The sequence below is a fragment of the Condylura cristata genome, unplaced genomic scaffold, assembly GCF_000260355.1.
Source record: "Condylura cristata isolate star-nosed mole 26May11 unplaced genomic scaffold, ConCri1.0 scaffold00002, whole genome shotgun sequence".
In the NCBI taxonomy this organism is placed as follows: domain Eukaryota; kingdom Metazoa; phylum Chordata; class Mammalia; order Eulipotyphla; family Talpidae; genus Condylura; species Condylura cristata.
The window spans coordinates 80,462,613-80,481,219 of record NW_004567103.1 but is presented as its reverse complement, the minus strand read 5'-3'; the positions used below and the strand labels follow the sequence as shown (position 1 = coordinate 80,481,219).

The window sequence follows — 18,607 nt, the reverse complement described above, 5'->3', positions numbered from 1 at the left end:
TGGGAGGATCCTCTGGCTTAGCCCCTAGCCCCCCCTTCCTGGAGGGGGACTCCCTGATACCACCCTCCAGTTTTCAGGGACTTGGAAACCCAAGAAGCATTAAGTGGAAACCCTTGGCCCTAAGTAGAACCCCCTTCTCACCACCCCCCCCCACACACACACTGTTAATCCACTTGTCAAGCAGCCCTCTCCCTAAAGCCTCAAGACAACAGCTGAATCAATCTGTTCACATCACAGTGGAGGCCATGAGAGCTTCAGAACCCCCAACTTCCTTATAGTAACTAACATGGTAGACAGGCACCTGTCTGTCCTCACTGGCACAGGCTACTCACAGCCAAAGGCATGTGCAGCTGGAAAAGGGTCATGATTCCACTGGACAGAGAAGAAACAGGTACCTCCCCTGCAGAGACAAAGAGCTCACTCCTTTGCCCCTCTGTGGCAGCCAGAATGAATTAGGGAAGGCCAGAATTTAGATGATGCCGCAGGAGCTGGTGTCGACAACAGTAGCTGAGGGCAAAAAGCCCCACCTAGTGGGCAGAAAGGGACTGCAAAAAGGCAATCTGATGCACAAAAAAACCCAACAAAACCAACCAAAAAAAAAAAAACAAAACCCAACCCCCACCCCCGGAAAGCTCTACAAACAGGGATGGAAATCTCCACTGGTTCCTGACCTCCTTCACGTGCATTCACCCCCAGTGTGGCTGTTAATCATTACCCAAGGACTGGCCAGTCCTTTTTACCTCCTGGAATCCAGCAGGTCCATATAGATGTCTCTGAAATGTATTCTAGGGTCAAAAATGGTACTTGTGGCCATCATACCTTTAACAACACACACACACACACACACACCAAGAAGGCCTGTATTAGATGTGGGGAAACTACTGGAAGTCTTGCTCAAGAACTCTTCTTGAAGAGTCAAGATGGGATCTCAATAAACAGAATCCTCACAGTGGACAGCCAGCTGCTGAGAGCTGTGTTTATCCAGGAACCATGGATCCCACAAAGGCTGGAATCAAGTCAAAGGGTTTGGAAGCCTACGTGCAAGAAGTTGTAGGCACCCTTAACTCTGCCTCTCTTTGACCAAAGCTAGAGCCAGGAAATCTATACAAGGGCCCTTGGAGCTGATGTTGATATCCACAGCTAGCGTTCACTCTTAGCAACCCCAGGAGGCACCTCAGGGCCCCTAAGACCTGTATCCCAACATAAAGTCAATAAAACAGGTGTGAATTGCACTTGGCTGTGTATCTGGCCTGGGCACTGGGTTACCTGAGGTGCTTCCAACCTATTCCCATCCCAGGAAGGATTCAAGGAAAAAGTTTAAGTAGGGCTTCTTCTTCTTCTAAGTCAGCACCTATTTACTTGGGTAAGCCTGTGTAGCTGGTGACAGTCAGGTGTTTCCTCCTAGCCTTTGCCCTATAGACAAGCTGCAGAAGCCACTGGGTTATTTCCGGGTAACCAGTCAAAGATTATTGGTTAAGAGGCAGCAATGTAAAGGTCACTGCCCCACCTCAGCTAAAAGTCACATTTTGGGAAAGTCCCATCTTGACCATAATTTCTCATACAATTTGTTGTTCCTGGAGAAGGGCCTAAAATTTGCTTGAGTGGATCCAGGGATGGGTGATGCTGTTGATGTGAAGGCCACTGATGGCATTCAGGAAGAAGAGGAAGGAGGCCGTGAATTCACACCAGAACATCAGGGTAAAGCTGGTGAATGTGGCCTGCTTCCTGAGGAGGATCACAAAACTCAGTAGCCCCCCGAACGAGAGGATGAAAGACAGGAGGAGCAGGATGGAGCCTGCAGCCCATTTGCGCCGGGAATTGACGTCCTCACACAGCTGGGACACCATGAGAAGTTCCAGGCCAAAAATGGCAGCCACCACGGCCAAGCTGCCCAGGCTGCGGGCCAGGACCATGCCCACTGCCAGCCCAGGCATGTGTGCCTGACTCAGGTCTCTGAAGCAGTGAGGTCCAGTCTGGTTTGAGATGGTGCAGAATTGCCACAGCCCGAAGAGGCGGCCATTAGCCTGGAGCCAGTGACCATCACAGATGGAGATGGAGGCAAGAACCACAGCCAGAGCAGCACAAAGGATGATGAGGGTCCTGATGAAGGTTTCAAAGAAGGATCGGTGGGGCACTCTGGGGGCCAGCAGCCTCTGGGCGGCCTGGAAAACACCACAGAAGAAGCATGTCAGGAAGGGCCCTGCACACCCCGCCAGGCCTTTCAGGGAAGACGCTGCCCAGGGCTTCCCATCTCCTAGCCTCATTCGCTGCTCTCGTCACACATGAAGCCAGGAGGTCCCGCCTGATCTCTGGACTTCTTCCCCAGCTCCTCCTTACCTTACTTCTTTGGGGAGTCCTTCTCCCATTCTGCCTGTTCCCTGCACTCAAGACCCATGAACACTCACCGACTGCCAAGTTATTCACCAAACACTAAGAGTTCCCTGGCCTTTCTATGTTTATTGATCTCTGTGAAGAATAGAAACCCAAATCCCATTGCTCAGCAAACTGCAGTCCATTCTGAACTTTGAAAACCTGTCTGGCCAGGCTAGTGTGACCTTCAGCTTACAGCCCACCTAGGTTACAGCCTCAAAGCATGAAGCACCACATTAACATAGCCACACAAGGTTAAGTTTCCCCTCCCCAGGACTTCCTGGTTCAAGGCCAGTTTCATCCAAATCCCCACCCACCTTGTTCTGAACTTTCCATTAGGTCCAGGACTCCTATTATTACCTTGTTTTCTTCAATATTGAAAGTGGGTGTTTGCACCTTGCCCTTCAGTCTTGCTCAGCTTGGACCCCACCCAGAACTTGCAAACCAAACTGTTCACAGGCCCTGGTGCCCAACACTTAGAGGAGTGCACAGTCCATGTCTCTGCCAGGCAGGTCAGTGAGGTGCCCCTTGGCTCACAGGCCCCTCTCAACCACCAAGTCAGAAAGCAAAAGAAGTACTTCAAAGAGTTAAAGGCCTTGTCATTGCCCACAAGCCTGCCTCCCTCTCCCAATTCATTTCCTAACACACTTATCTCCTCACTTAGCTTAGGCACAGAAATCTAGAACTTTCTTCCCTCATGCCTACAGGCCTCTACAGCTAAGAGTCTCTTCCACATTTACCTCTGTCCTTCAGGATGCATTCTTTTCTTGATTCCTCATGTTGTAGCTTAAATGTCACCTCCTCAGGCCCTCCTAGTGGCACAGTGGATTAAAGTGTAGCACTGCAAGCTAGCTTCAGTGCGAGTTCAATCCCTGCCCCGGAGGTGACCCACATGGCGCGGCAGACCTCTCCTGACCTGCCCGCTGCTCCCCTCAGCAGGGTACTTGGTCAATTTGCCTGTTCTGTACCCCACTCTGTCTCTGGTGAATCCTCTCACCCCCCCCCCCCACCTCTGGCCTGTACCCCAGTTCTGTATGAATAAATAAATCTTTAAAAAAAAAATGTTACCTCCTCAATGAGGCCTTTTCTGCCTGCTCAACCTAAATCAGATCCCTCCAGTCTGGCAGGTGTCCTGTTCCTGTTCCCTTCTAATTTCTAGTTCTATTTTATAGTCTGCTTGCTCAGAGTTTCTATGTAGAGGCTGTCTCCAGCACCTGGCACATGCATTGAGTGGGTGCTCAGGAAAGACCTTGGGACCAATAAACGGTGAAGTATGCAGCCAGTGAACTTTCATCTGAAGTTCCTTCAATGTGTGTCCCGCCCACTTCTACATTACCCCTTTACAGTGTGTGGAAGCAGCCCAGGTGACACCACAGTTTGGGAGGTAAGCAAAACAGGCCTCTCATGTGTGACAGTCACTTACAGGAAACCAAACAGGGACTCCAGGGTGTACCTTATACCTTATGCAAATACAGCCTTCCCGAGGCAAGTGTGGCCACACCTCTCGGAACAGAAAACAAAGCCAAAAAGAAAAAAGCCACATTCCTAGGAGGCTCCTGGGATCAGGCCCTAGCAGGAAGGCCAGGCTGTGCTCACTTGCCCCCCTGAACAGGAGCTAACCCTAACTCCAGCTTCCAGCAGACACAGGAGTAATAAGGATTTGCAGTAGGACCTCACTTGACGTTTAACCCTTAAAGTTGATAGAGTAGGATGCTCTGTAAGTTTACAGGTCAGGTGACTTGTCCAAATTCACTCGCTTAAATCCCAAGCTGATACAGCTGTCTAGACAATTGTATAATGTGCAAGGTCTGGAATGCATTTACTCAGGACTATCTGGGGCTTTCCAAGTATAGAGCTTTGTGCTAGGGGTCAGGACCTGGACACAAATTCTGAACAGAGGCTGCCTGAGGCGCCTCTAAAGCACCATGGGTGGGTGTCCTCTTCCTTTCTAAAAGGGCTGCCAGTGCTGAAGATAGGGAGCCGGGGAAGCTGAGCAGGCAGGTTCTGGGGGTCCTTCTTCATTTCAAATACAATGGATTTCTCTTCCCTGCAGGAGACATTAAGATCTAGGCATCTGTATTAAATTATATCAGGAAAAATCGGCTCTACTGCTATTGAAACCCATTTCTACAAACCACCCTAGATACTGCTGACCCCTGCAGGAAAGCAGCCCTGAAGCCACCTGGCAAGGTTATAACACCCCTAGAGCTCGATACAGCCCTAGGGTGGGAGCGCCTCAGATAGCATAAGTCACAAGAACAGTACCCAGAAACTTTTCGACTCTAGATATCACACTGTTCTCTTCCCAACCTGGCCCCACCTTGCCAGGGCATAGACTGGACTTTACTCTCTGGTCCTCAGACATCACATGGGTCAGAAAGAGAAGACAGCTGATAGTAGTTCATTCCCCCATTCCCACTCCAAAGTCGAACTTCATTTAAACTCTGATATGGGGGCTCCCTGGTGGCACAGGGGTTAAAGTCTCAGTACAACCAAGCTATTGCCAGCCTGAGTTTGATCCAGGACCAAGGAGCTGCCCACATGGGAGCAGACCTCTTCTGAGCCACCCACTGCTCCTCTCAGCAGTGTATTTCAATGGATCTGCCTGTTGTGCTCCCCACTCTGCCTCTGGTGAATCCTCTCACCCCTGCACCTCTGCCCTATACCCCAGTTCTTATATACATAAATATAAAAATCTTTTAAAAAAGAAAAATGACTTAGTTCTTTCACACCTGCAGCCTCAGTTTGATCCCTGGCCACGGAGGTGACTCACATCTCCAGTCTGGCTTGCTGCTCCCCTTAGCGGTATATCTCAGTAGGTGTCCTGCTCTGCTCCTTACTCTGTCTCTGGTGAATCCTCTTACACCCAAAACCTTGGCCTACACCCCAACTCTTATATGCACAAAAAAATAAACTCTCTGACATGAATAAAAACCCCAAGGGTTAAATGAGATCATGTATATAAATGTGCTTGGCACTTGGTGCTATGAACATAGGTTTTCCTCTATCTGAAAGTAGAATGAGGGCCTCCTTAGTGGCGCAAGGAGCTGGGTCTCAGTGATGTCAAGCTGTTGCCAGCTATTGTGGCATGAGTTTGATCCCCAGCCAGGGAGCTGGCCCATATGTTACAGCAGACCTCTCTGTCTCACCCACTGCACCCCTCAGCAGTGTGCCCAGTAGATCTGCATGTTCTGCTCCATGCTTTGTCTCTGGTGAATCCTTACCCCGCCACACCTCTGGCCTGGACCCTAGTTCTTGTATACATAAATAAATAAAATTAATCTTTAAAAAAAAAAAGGGGGGGTGGAGAATGGTCTTATTTGGTATGATCTAAGTAGGTCATTTCGGGGACATAGGAAAGCTCAAATTTTTCCCATATAAATTAATGTTAATAGTACTCTTGGGCCTCCTTCCCTCCCCCAAAGCATACCAGTAGGAACTTTCTACTTTTATGGGAAACCTGTATTAGTAACAGCAATGCACATCGATGTCTTCCCTCCGAAGTCAGTTGCACCACACCTTGGCTGCTGGTACTAGCTTTCATCTTGAAATCTCTCCTACAGGGTAGCTGGCAGCAGCATGGTCAGCTGAGGGGAAGTAGAAAGGTGAGGATAAGGGACCTACTGGTCCCTTCTGTAGGACCTTGGGCAAGTCACTTTTTTAATAAGATTTATTTATTTGTTCATACAGAACTGGGGTACAGGCGAGAGGTGTAGGGCGGTGAGAGGATTCATGAGAGACAGAGGGGGGAGCAGAACAGGTAGATCGATGAAGTACACCGCTGAGGGGAGCAGCGGGCGGGTCAGGAGAGGTCTGATCAGGAGAGGTCTGCCACACCATGTGGGATCACCTCTGGGAAGGGCAGGGATGGAACTCATGCTGAAGTGACTTTAACTTCTTAGTGCTGTGCTTTAACCGGCTGCGCCACCACGGAGGGCCCTACTTCAATCACGTTAAATCTCTGGGCTCCTTGACTTTCTCCTTTTAAAAAAAATGCAAGTACTTCCCTTTACTCTCTTTTTTAAAAGATTTATTTGTGAGTAGGAAAATTGGGGTGCAGCTTTGAGGTGGGTGTGGGGGAAGGGAGGGAATCAGACAGCACTAAGACTTAACCCCTAGGTGACCAGGGAGGCCCCTATTTCTCATTCCTCATCTGTGGTGACCTATAGAAAATGTCACTTGAAACTCCTGGGCTTCTGAGTCCTATCTCCTGTATAACTCCACCTGCTCTTCTCAAACCTCAAAACACTTTGGACAGCTCACTACTCATTCTCCACACTCCCCAGATCCAAGTCAAGCCTCATCACCATCATCAATTGGTCATTTCTCCAAGAGCTTCCTGAAGAGTTTGCCTACTGTCCTGCCCTTGAGCTGAGCTGGCCATCCCTGCCTGCAGGACCCCTGGCCATGGGGGGCAGGGACCGGCCAGTCTTCTTTTTAGCTGTTTGGCCTCTGCTAAGTTGCTTATCCTTTCTCTTACCTATAAATGGATATGGTATCTACTTCCTGTGGGGGTTGTGGGGATGTGAGTTAACACCTGTTCTCAAAACAGTGGCAGACACATAGAGGCACAGCAGCCTTCCCCCACTCCACCCCCACCCCCCACCCTGCAGGCAACATGTGCCCATCTCCCCCAGAGTCACAGTGAGGGGAGTTTAGAAAATTTAGGATGGAAGTTTTCAAAACATCAAGAAACAACTGAACTGGACCCCAAAATGATAAATCCCACAAAGAATAAAACCCAGAGAGAAAGAGAAACATTCCCTGCTCTTTGCCATGCAACTCTCTTGCTGGCCAGTGTTATCTAAGCAGGTGTCTCTTCAACTCTTCTCCTTAATAAACACCAGATGTGGGCCTTCCCTGGTGATGCAACGGGTTAAAGCGCACACTATGAAGCCATCTGCAGCGTGAATTTGATACCAGGCCAGGGAGGTGATCCACATGGTGCAGCAGACCTCTCCGGACCCACCAGCTTCTCCTCTCAGCAGTGTATTTCAATAGATATACCTGTCCAGCTCTCTGCTCTGTCTCTGGTGAATCTCCCCCCTCCAACCCCCCCACCCATCCCCTACCTCCAGTTCCTTGTATGCATAAATAAATAAATCTTACAAAAAAAAATGAACCCCCTCTTACTCAATCTATTATCAAGGCTTTCCCTCCTTCTACTAAAGACTAGGTTCCTTCCACACTGTAACCAGTTTTGCTCCCCCCAACCGCACCCCCAAGCACAAAATCATCTACCCCCAATTAATCCTGTCAGCAGCTTTTATACCTTTTCATTTAGCACCCAAAGCTCCCCATCTTTTCTGACCCTTGTTTACAAACTGGGCTCCCCAAGAGCACCCTCAGATCTTTGAGGGCAGAGACCACACCCAGTACCACCTCCCCACCGACTGTCCCCTTCTCCCCAGGACCTGTCCCAGGAGATTGACTGGTCATGACTCAAGATTATGGCCCTGGATAAAGGGCAGAACTCGCTAGACCCGGTTGGGAACTCACTAGAAAGAGGTTGAGAGGTGAGTGGGATTTCTCCAATTAGGTAAAGGGAGGAAGGGCAAGTAGGGGCTGTAGCCCAGAGATCTGGCTTTTCACCTCCTTTCTGTCACTTAGTTGGCCCCCAGGGTCTGAGGCACTCCACCTCAGATCTTCAGTTACTTCAACTATAAAATAGTCGGAGTCAGTGCAATGGGGGTCTGAATATTTGCATGCAAAGTCAGCCGGTCTCCCTAGGAGTCAGGACAGTCCAGCTGGAAGAGAGCCTCTCCGTGAAAAAGCTTCCCGAGAAGAAAGCTTCCCCGCTGGGGTCCACCGACCGCCTTTTAAAGAGCTGCAATTCACCGCGGAGGGGTAAGAATATGTAAATTCACAGCCAACCTAAATACCAGGCACCATTCCAAAGAAACGAAATCTTCCGGGGATGCGGGCCCCTCCCCATACTGGGGGTTAGCCTCGCAACCAAGCGAGTTCATCTCCGCACCCCAAACGCAGTTCTGGACAAAAGAGGTGATCTTTTTAATCCCTACCCAAGAAAGTTTAATTCCTGCCCAAGAAAAACGCATCTTCTACGTTACATAAGGCAAAGCTCACTTAGCAAGTGGTTTCTGTCCATCCCAGCCCAGAAGTGCTTCGTTTTGGAAAACAGAGAACCCCCTCTGGAGAATCTAACTGACTTGGGGGCCACTGGTGACCCCAAAGAGAAGCAGAAAAATCCTCTCCCAGCAGTGTGGAACCGCTGGTGCTGGCAGGGCCGCGGACAGAGGCGGGGGGAACATAGCACAGCTAGAGCAATGTAGGGGTCTCCCGCCCTCACGTTGCTTCCCGCCCACAGCGCTCGCAGCCCAGCAGGCTAGTAAGCCGGACGGTCACAGCGGGGACAGCCACCCCGGGCGAGCAGCTGAAGCACGCTTTCAGTGCTCAGACCCCTCCAACCCCTTTGTGGGGCAGAGCCCTACCCAGCCCAGGGACGGCCGGCCAGCACCCCGCGGGGCCCTGGGTTCTACCTGCACGGCGATCGCAGTCATGCTGCGCCCGGGCTCGGCGGCGCTCGCACCGCGCCCGCTCCAGCAACTCGACTGCTGCCACCGGGCGGCCCTGGACCTCTCCCCGGGGGCGGAGCGGAGCGGGCGGCAGAGGGCGGCGGAGAGGGTGGGGGCCTTCTACGCGAGCTAACTCAGGGCGGGCTCCTTTGACCCCGCCGCCCTCCGCCTCCCCACTCGGTTTACGCTGAGTCAGCGGGGGAGGTGGGGAGGGCAGGATTGGGGAGAGGGTGGCGGGAACCTTGGGGGAGGATCGGGCTCGCGGGCGAGGCTCTAAGGACCGGGTCCGAGGAGGAAGAGATTCCGGGGATGAGAGCTGAGGCGGTGAGGATCGGGCTTTAAGAATAGGGCTGACAGCCGCTGGGGTTGGAAGTCACGCCCTTGATCCCCATCCTGGGACAACCGCTTTGCCTGCGGTACAGATTCTTTGAAAGCCGGGACGGCAGGGGCGGAAGATTCGGATCCAGACCCAGCTGGCCGAATCGGGTGCCAGGAGGACATGGTAGGGTGTTAGGGTTTCCAGAAGTGTGACACGCGATTCTTGACTCAAGCTTTCACCGCCTGCTCTGTGACCTTTGGCCGCTTGTTGAACATCTCTGAGCCACGGTTAATAAATGAGATAGTTGTGAAATAATCAGGATCTTGGGAGCCCGAACGAAGCAGAACCTTCTCGGACAATTCTTCAGGTAGTCGTCCCCTGAAGGAGGATATACAAACAGGCAAAAAAAATTATTCTTGACTTTGATAGGGGCTGAGTTCTCCTGGAGGCAGTATTAAATCCGCACACGCAAAGGAGATGGGATTGAGAGTGCGCAGGCGCGGGTAGCCAAAGCAGGGTCCGAGAGTAGTAAATTCCATCTAAGACTTCTCCTCCCTCCTCAGCTGTAAGAAGTGTGCATTGCTAAAACAGGTGAGAGAGGAGCTCCAAGTTAAGGCAAAGCAAGAACCTATTTCCTTAACTAAACGAGGCAAGTTAAATATTTGGCTCATCTGGCAGGAGGCAGCTCCCTTATAAAGTCACCCAAGGATATTCAAAGTCACTGCACTTTTCCACCTCAAGAGCAGAGCCTGGTGCACCGGGAAGGGGAGAAGTTACAATTGTCTCTGCCTCTCCCAGGTGAATGTTTATCTGATCACTGCCCAAGGACCTTGTAAAATCCTGTAATCCTGCCTCAGTGGATCATGCCAATGGCCTGGCCCAAAGCCTCTCACTTTCCAAGACTCCTGAGGAGCCAAGACAGACTTAACTGGCAGTGCCAGTCTAGATCTGAATTCTTGCCACCATTCCCCATCAGAATCAGCTGGAGGGCTTGTCAAATGGTTTGGAAGGCCCCACTCCAGAATTTCTGACCTCTTTGGTTTGGAGGGGGCACTACACCCGTTTTTCGAACTTGGCAGAGTTGTGCCGGCAGGTCAGGAGGCTGTGCTTCGAAAGCCAGTGATCTACTCACTGGCTGTTCTGGGTCCTTCCAACCAGCCTACCCATCTTCCCCAACCAAGGGTGCCAGAATCCAGGGCCATATTGAATGTCATTTATAACAGGTACAGGTTTCATGGACTCTGCCCCCATTCCAAATACTGGAACTACTAATCTTATCAATACCAAGGAGAAGCACGCTGGGTCATGAGGGCAGAGCTGAGCAGCCAGGTTGGGATAAAACCGGACATGTGGGCTCTGGGGGTTTCTTGGCCTGGTGGTTTGCAGCTGGTCATTTGGCTCTTGATCGGTTTTCAGCGTGCCGGTGGAGTCCAAGTCAGCATATTTCTCTCCCTCTTGCCCTGGGTTGTTCCTTTACCTTTCTCCTTGTAAGTAAATCCATGATTGAACCTTTTTGTGTGTGTCCATAATATGATTGAATCTTAAGTGCGTGGATAAGGACCCACAGACAGGCAACCCAATTCACATTGGGGTGCCCTGTAACAACTTTACAGAACCCAGAATCTCTGTGGGTGGGACAGGCTGAGTTACTGGGACCTGCAGTATTTCACCTAACTAGGAGGGGAGATAAAATGGGAATTAAAATCAGAAAATTGTCAGACTGGGTAATCCCATCCACCAGGTACCTTCTAAAATACTAAGTGTGCATGTCAGGCATGTTCAGGGATATGCTGCCTATTATGTTTTATTGGTAAGCATAGAAAGTCTTGAATCACAGGAATCAAGAGCAACTTGTTTTGTCAGCAAAATAGCTAGAGAAGCAGAAATGAGTTGGAATGACAAGGAGGAAGTCATTGTCTTATCAAGTCTTGGAACTTAGCTGGGAGTCTGGATGATTTGTTCTGAAGCCCAGGCATCATCTGTGAACTGGTTCCCTGAGCTGATCCCCTGCATTCCAAGGCCTTGGAGTGTCCCACGCACATCAGTGCTCAGGGCTTGGGATACAGTAGGATGCTGCAGTATCCACAGCACACAGCCCCAAGCCCTGGAGAGACAGAAAGGCAGGTAACTCATCAGATGATTATCTGAAGGGGCAGTGACTTCCCAGTGCTATTTGTGTCATGGCAAAGACAGGAGTTGGGGTGGGATGGCAGGGTGGAACCCCCAGGGATTAAAAATAGAAATAGGGCTCTCCCTAGTGGTGCAATGGATTAAAGTACCGCATTATGAAGCTCTCCAAAGCCACTGCAGCACGAGTTCAACCCTCCACCAGGGAGCTGATCCACATGGCGTGGCGGACCTCTTCTGATCTGCCTGCTGCTCCCCTCAGCATTGTGCTTGTCGATCTGCCTGTTCTGCTCCCCGCTCTGTCTCTGGTGAATCCTCTCACCACCCCTGCACCTCTGGCTTATACCCCAGTTCTATAAGCATAAATAAATAAATCTTAAAAAAAAAATAACAGAAATAGCTTGGTTCTGGGACAGCACAGAACCAGCACTGTTCCTAGATTTTCTCTGCCTTGTCTCCAGATGCTATGACAGAAACAGTGGTTGTCCTTTCCTTTGTACTTCTAGGCCTGCCCATGTTGGGGAAAAAGAAATGGCATAAAGGAGGGATTGGATCCCTCTCTACCCCGGCAACCCTACTTCTGCTCTGAGTCAGCCATTGTTCTTAAAACATTCCAAGGCAGGACTTAGGTACTGACCCATGAATCAACAAAACCAAAACCATTCTCTCTTGGGCCTTCTTGGTGGTAACAAGTGGTGCAGTCTCAGCTCCATGAAGCAATCACCAACCAGTGCAGCATAAGTTCAAACCTGGCCAGGGAGCTACCCACATGGCACAGCAGACCTCTCCTTTCTCTCCCACTGCTCCCCTCAGTATATTTTAATAAATCTGTTAACAGGATGGTCCCCAGGAAAAGGGGAAGTTCCAGGTTCACTACCCCACCCAGAGGAGCGTGTAGCTGAGCAGAGGAAAGAAGAGAAGAGATCTAAGGAGGAAGGAAGCAGGATGGAGAGCCAGAAGGAGACCTGAGGGAGCCACATGGAACAAAGAGAGACATGTGAAGAAACTGTGTTTACTTCTTGGCCCTGGACTGGTTGAAAGAGATGTGGGTGAGAGAGCCTGACTGACTATGGCAGTGTTTATGTTGATTTTGATTTTGCTCTTTTCCTCCCAGACTTGTCCGGCATTTCTGACCCTTTTCTATGGGTCCCGGCCAGAAGGTGCTTAGGCTTGTGGCGGGCTTCCAGGCCTTGCTCTGGGCCAACCCCTTTTGGGTTGACTTTTGCCCATGAGGGGATGGGTAACTTGAGATGTTTGATTTAGAAATTATATTCTTTGTGTTCCGTATTGCATACTCACTGTATTAAAGTTTCTTTTCATTAAAGTCTTACATGTTTTGTCTTGATGCAGCGGATGGCAGAACCTATTTAGAGCATGCAGGTTTGGGGTTCAGTGGTGCCCCTCTCTCCCTGCCCTGTAACAAATTCACCTGTTTGGAAATCACTCCTCAAGATATTCCTCTTTAATACTCGCCACCTCACAACACAACCACCTGGAGCCAGAATGCCGCCTCCTGCCAGGGATTGGAACTTTCAGTTTCATTCCTTGTTCTCAGGAAGGGAGATGGGAGAGGGGATGGAGGTTGAATTAGTTGCCAATATCCAGTGATTTAATCAATCATGTCTCCATTAAACCACCAGCGGACTGGGTTCGGGGAACTTCCCTGTTGGTGAACCTGTGGAGATTTGGGGAGAATGGTTTGCTGGGAGGGGACCCAGAAGGCACCCTTTCCCCCTGCCTTACTCTATACATACTCCTTCCATCTGGATATTCAACTTTGTCCTTTATCAGACCTTTTTATAGTGAACTGATATTCCAGTGAATAAAATATCCCTGAATTCTGTGAGCTGCCCCAGCAAATTGATCAAACCCAAAGAAAAGGTTGTGGAATCTGATTTCTAGCTAGTTCATCAGGAGCACAGGTAACAACCTGGGCTTGTGACTTCCACTTGAAATGGGGGGGGGGTAGGGGAGGGGGCTGAGGGTACAGCCTTATAGTATTAAACACTTAATGTGTGGGATTTGATAACATGCCTAGGTAGATAGTGTCAGAAGTGAATTCAGTTGTAGAAGTGAAAAGAATTATAGTGAATTGAATTAGTTGGTGTCCAGAGAATTGCTAGTTGTAAGAGTGGGGGACCCCCCCTTACCACACTAGAATTTTATACTAGACCCTTTAACCCCCACCCCCATTAGTTCTCTTTCCCTTTGTAGGGTAAACTATAAAAAACTAAGGACTTAGCTATGTTCAGTGGTATATTCCTGGTGCCTAGGACGGAGGCAGGCACATAGTAGGTGCTCAATAAATATTCATTTTGATTATGTACTAGGTACCCACCTATTGTCCTGGACTACGAGAAGCAAAAATGGACAGTCTACGCCAGTAGTAAAATGCTTGGGTTGTAAGGTCAAATCTGCCTCCCCTTTTTTCTTCCCCCTCTTTGCCTCCCCAGTTCTGACCACATCTTGTGTCTCTTTCTTCTCTCACACCCTTGATCCAGTCCATCCTCTCTTCTCTTCCACTCTTGACCCATCATCTCTAAGGTGAACACCTGGCTGAGGGCCTCCTTCCTGCCTGGGTTCCCTGCCTCCAGGCCTCTGTCCCTTCAGGCAGCTTCCTCGTCCCTGTTTGCCAAATGCTGAACCCTCCCCCCCCCCAACACACACACACTCCTCTTCAATCTGGAATTACCTAACCTCTGCCCCCTGATCTGCCCTCAACTCCTGCCACTTCTCAGGCCCTCAGTTCTGGCTACTCTTGCCCCTTTGGGCCCTGGCAGAGGTGCCATCTAGCGCCAGGGCTTCTGCTCTCCCCTGTCTCTCTGGGGTACAGACCTTCCCTGGGTTTCTGCTGGGCAGGCTGTCTTCTTCTGCGGCAGACAATGACTTCCCCAGCCAGAGCAGCACACAGACATGCTAACACACAGTTACCTTTGTATTTTACTGACATTGCCCAGTTCTAAATTATATAGGCTCCCTGCGAGCAGGGACTGCTTTTCACTCTGCGTGGCCAGTGCCAAGCGGAAGACTGGTCAATAAAAGTTGTGGACCGAGTCCCTCCCTAGTGGGGCAGCAGATTAGGATGCAGCACTGCAAGCTGGCAGCAGAGGCTTCAGTGCGAGTTCAAGCCCTGGCCCCGGAGGTGACCCACATGGTGCAGCAGGCCTCTCTTCACCAGCCTGCTGCTCCCCTCAGCAGTGTACTTTGTCCATCTGCCTGTTCTGCTCTCCACTCTGTCTCTGGTGATTCCTCTCACTGCCCATGCACCTCTGACCTGTACCCCAGTTCTGTATGAATAAATAAATAAATCTTAAAAAAAAAAAAAGATGATGATCAACAGACTTCAGATGCAACTGGGCAAATTTTTCCCTAGGGGGATAGATTTCTGTGAGATGGGGAAACATCCCTCTTGGTGTCCTGAGGCTCAAACTAGCCAGCATGTGATCTGCCCAGCTGACTGCCAGCTTAGTGACCCTAACCTTGACAGTCCAGTGGTCTTGACCCTAAGGAACCAAAGAGAAGCACTTCGGACTCTGCCAGTTGGGAGCTTCAGTTCTTGGAATTTTCTCCTTTGAGGAGTTGAGGTTGGGGGAAAGAGGTTGGCAGTTGAGGGGTGGGGAGGCAGGGCAGTAGCAGTCTGTGGGGAGCCACCACTGAGTGCACTGGGCTTGGGCTGCTTCAAAGCTGATGACTAACCTAGCTGCACCATGCCTTGGGCTTCCCACCTCTCCAATGCCAGCCTACTTTGTGATTTCAGCAAGGACAGTGGCCTGCTCCCTCCAGCTGCTGTGGCACCCCCCCACCCCCAGCCTGAGTTGTTCCTCCCAGCCCCCTCCCCTCATTTCCTGATTCCAGATCAGCCCCCCACTCAACCTGCCCTTTGCTCCCTCTGCCTTGAGCTCCAGTCCCACATTCTGGCTCCCTCACAGGCTGGTATTGCAACATAGCGCTTGTTTACCACTGTCTAGAATGCCTGGGGGGCCCAGGGGCTTCCCAGGCCTGCCCTCTGGCCTCCCTCCCTCATCCTGGGCCACAGCAGGGCCCCTGAAGTGATGTTTGCTTGACTTCTTAAGAAAGGGCCTGCCCTGAGGCAGCCTCAGCTAGCTTGGTAGGCACCAGCTCCCAAAGGTAAAATGGAAAGAACTGGTTTTGATTGAAGCTGAGAATGAGTGAAACAAGCTCTGGATATCTTTTCTAAAGTCTAATAATCATCCTACCTCCCATGCTTTGTGAAGATGATAGGGACTAATGTGGGGGGACCTCTGAGACTGGTTTCTGCTTTTTCAGGTCAAGCCTTTCCTTGAGATGGGCAGCCCCATGGGGTACCAGTACTTGAAGATTTCCAGGCTGACCTCTTATCCATGGTGGCAGCTAGGGGGATGGGGGATGGAGAGCTGGGGAGGGATAAGTGGAGGGGAGGACACTTCTTTCTAGTACATTCTTTACACTGGACACTGGATTTGCCCACACACCTTTGTTATGGGCTCCAATCCAAAAGAGTGGATCCTTTGCCCTCTAGGGAAATAATTCCCCAGCAAGCACTAGGTGTGTTTGAACCAGACAAAGTTTTTAGATACTTGTGTTGGAAAGATCTCGAGAGGGAACGGAGAATGTAGAGAATGTAGCTTAGCTCCTCCAAGGGAGTTTGGAGGAGATAGATAAAAGGTAGGCTCATGAGGACAGCAATATCAGAACTTGTTCTTTGCTATTCCCCGGGAAAGCATAGATGGATCACATTCCAACTGTGTAATCAGGTTTTCAAACTCTCCCTCCAGAAAAATTGCAAGATAATCATTAACCAGGATCTAATGCTTTTCGTCTAGCATGACCCCTTATGGGCAGTGAGGTCAGCCTACTTATTTTGAAAGGACTAGTCAATCTATGATTTAGTCCAAACAAGAATTGGGTCAACTCATCCCACCAGCTTGCAATTTCTCTTATCTAGGCTGTATTGTTTTGAGACACTCAGTTTCTTGGGGACAGTCCTTTCACCAAACCCAGTGATTGTGTAAAGCACAATGACCCAAACACTCCTGAAATGGGTGGAGTTCTTCTTAAATCAGGGCACCCAGTGGAGATTAAAGGACCGAGGAAGCAAAATGAGGTACCAGGAATTGGTTGTTGAACAAAGGGTGATAACAATGGTAGTTAAATAGTTTAGATAGTGTTTTGCCTTAGCCCAAGAAGTACCCCCACCACCAGCTTTATTAGATTTGATATTTACAAGGAAAGTAAGCTGAGTCAGAGGATTTAGAAAGGGGAAAACAGAGACCTGGGGGAATACATTAGAAGGGGGTAGAAGTGCCGGTCATTTATTATCCTCTGTATAGCTAAGTTTTGTTTTGACCACAAAGTGTTTTAATTAAAATAAATAATATCAATTCAAAAATTGGGAGTTTTCTTTTTAAAGATTTATTTATTTATGCATACAAGAACTAGGGTAGAGGCCAGAGGTATGGGGGTGAGATGAGTTACCAGAGACAGAGTGGGGAGCAGAACAGGCAGACTGACTGAAATACACTGCCGAGGGGGGCAGTGGGCGAGTCAGGAACGGTCTGCTGCACCATGTGGGTCACCTCTCTGGCTGGGGATTGAACTCATTCTACAGTGGCTGTGGATAGCTTCACAGTGCTGTGCTTTAACTTCTTGCACCACCAGAGATGCCCTGGGCAGCACGGTTTAACAGGAACCAGACAAGTGCTGTTTATTCTGGGGCCAGGGTCCAACCTGGTCCAGAAAAGCTATGACCAAGAGCTTGGAGCTGGATCATGTAGGTTAAAAACCAGCCTCTGTGCCCTTCCTGGTGGCACAGTACTGAGAAGCTAAAGCCACTTCAGCATGAGTTCGAAAACCACCTGCCCCAGAGGTGACCCACATGGTTAGGCAGACCTCTCCTGACCTGCCCGCTGCCCCCCTCAGCAGTGTACTTCATGGATCTGCCTGTTCTGCTCCCCACTCTGTCTCTGGTGAAGCCTCTCACTGCCCCTGCACCTCTGGCCTGTACCCCAGTTCTGTATACATAAATAAATCTTTAAAAACAAAACAAAACAACAACCTCTGAGCAACAGAAATGTTGAGCAGGAAAGGCTGTTCACAAACATGGTGACCCCAATACCAGTCTCTTCCTCTAATGCTTGGGTGGGGGGACTATGGGGGGGAGGATACTGACTGGCCCCATCTCTGTGTTTCTCCATTTTGTTAGTTTCCAAGCTGACTGACTACCTTCTTTCCAGCAGCCATCCCTGTTGAGGATAAGGTGACAGTTCCTCCTCTCTCCTAACATTGCCTTGGATGTCTCTGACCCTTACTGATGGAAGTTCCGAGCAGAAAATTTGGAATGGAGGCTTCAGAAGACAAAAACTAAAGGTGGGGGTAGAAATGACTAATGAGTCATTAAACCAGTTAAGGAAGATCTGTAGGCACAGACGGAGGTGGGGATGTGGACAATTATTAGTCATTAGAAAGAAATAGTAGTCCTGATGTTACAGGGCAGGAACAGGGGCACCCCAGAACATCTGCTGCAAAAAGACAAAACATAGAAGACTTTTAATGAAAAGGAACTTTAATATAATTAGTATGTAACAAACAAGATGAAGAATATAGTTTTTAAATCAAGCACCCAAAGTTACCCATCCCCTTGTGGGTGAAAGCCCACCCAAACAGGGTTGGCCCAAAGCAAGGCCACAAGTCTAAAGCACCTTCTGGCCAGGACCCATAGAAAAGGGTCAGAAATGTCCACACAAGTCTGGGAGGAAAAGAGCAAAATCAAAATCAAGAAAAATACCTGCCAATGTTAACCTCCCCCTGGGTCTCTCACCCACATATGTTTCAACCAATCCAAGACCAGAAGCAAACACAGTCTCTTCATATGTCTCTCAGCGCCATGTGCCTCCTCAGATCTCCTTCTGGCTCCCCATCCTGCTTCCTTCCTTCCCCAGTCTCCTCTCTACCTGCTTTTCTTCCCTGCTCAGCTTCACTATCCCTTGGGTGGGACAAGGTTTCTGGCACCTCCCTTTTCCCTGGGGACCACCCTCTTATACTGACAGATGAATCCAATCAGTCCTTAGAAGGGATAGATTCCACAATAGATAACATACCACACAGGGATGGACCCTTCAAAGAACACTATTGCTGCCACCTTTGCACTGGCAAAACGCAGGCCTTATCCCGAGACTGCCCACTTATGTCTCTGCAGATGTCTTGTTCCCTTTTTCCTAATAAACCTGCTCTTTCAAAATGCAGCCTCGCCTGTGTG

General features: G+C 49.8%; 1 protein-coding gene across 1 annotated transcript; it reads right to left on the bottom strand.

Annotated features, from left to right (window-relative positions):
- Positions 1-11: 11 nt before the first annotated feature.
- TMEM37 (transmembrane protein 37) lies at positions 12-8,942 on the bottom strand. Its single transcript, XM_004674893.2, has 2 exons — positions 8,871-8,942; positions 12-2,162 (listed from the first exon to the last, which is right to left on the bottom strand). The coding sequence occupies exons 1-2, from the start codon at positions 8,889-8,891 to the stop codon at positions 1,587-1,589; spliced, it is 597 nt and encodes a 198-aa protein (XP_004674950.1). The 5' UTR covers positions 8,892-8,942; the 3' UTR covers positions 12-1,586.
- Positions 8,943-18,607: the final 9,665 nt, after the last annotated feature.

Excerpts from the sequence above, each read along its gene's own strand:
- TMEM37 (XM_004674893.2), bottom strand. The coding sequence starts at position 8,891 with ATGACTGCGATCGCCGTGCAG. Across the intron at positions 2,163-8,870 it reads TGACTGCGATCGCCGTGCAG|GCCGCCCAGAGGCTGCTGGC; the intron begins GTAGAACCCAGG and ends GGTGTTTTCCAG.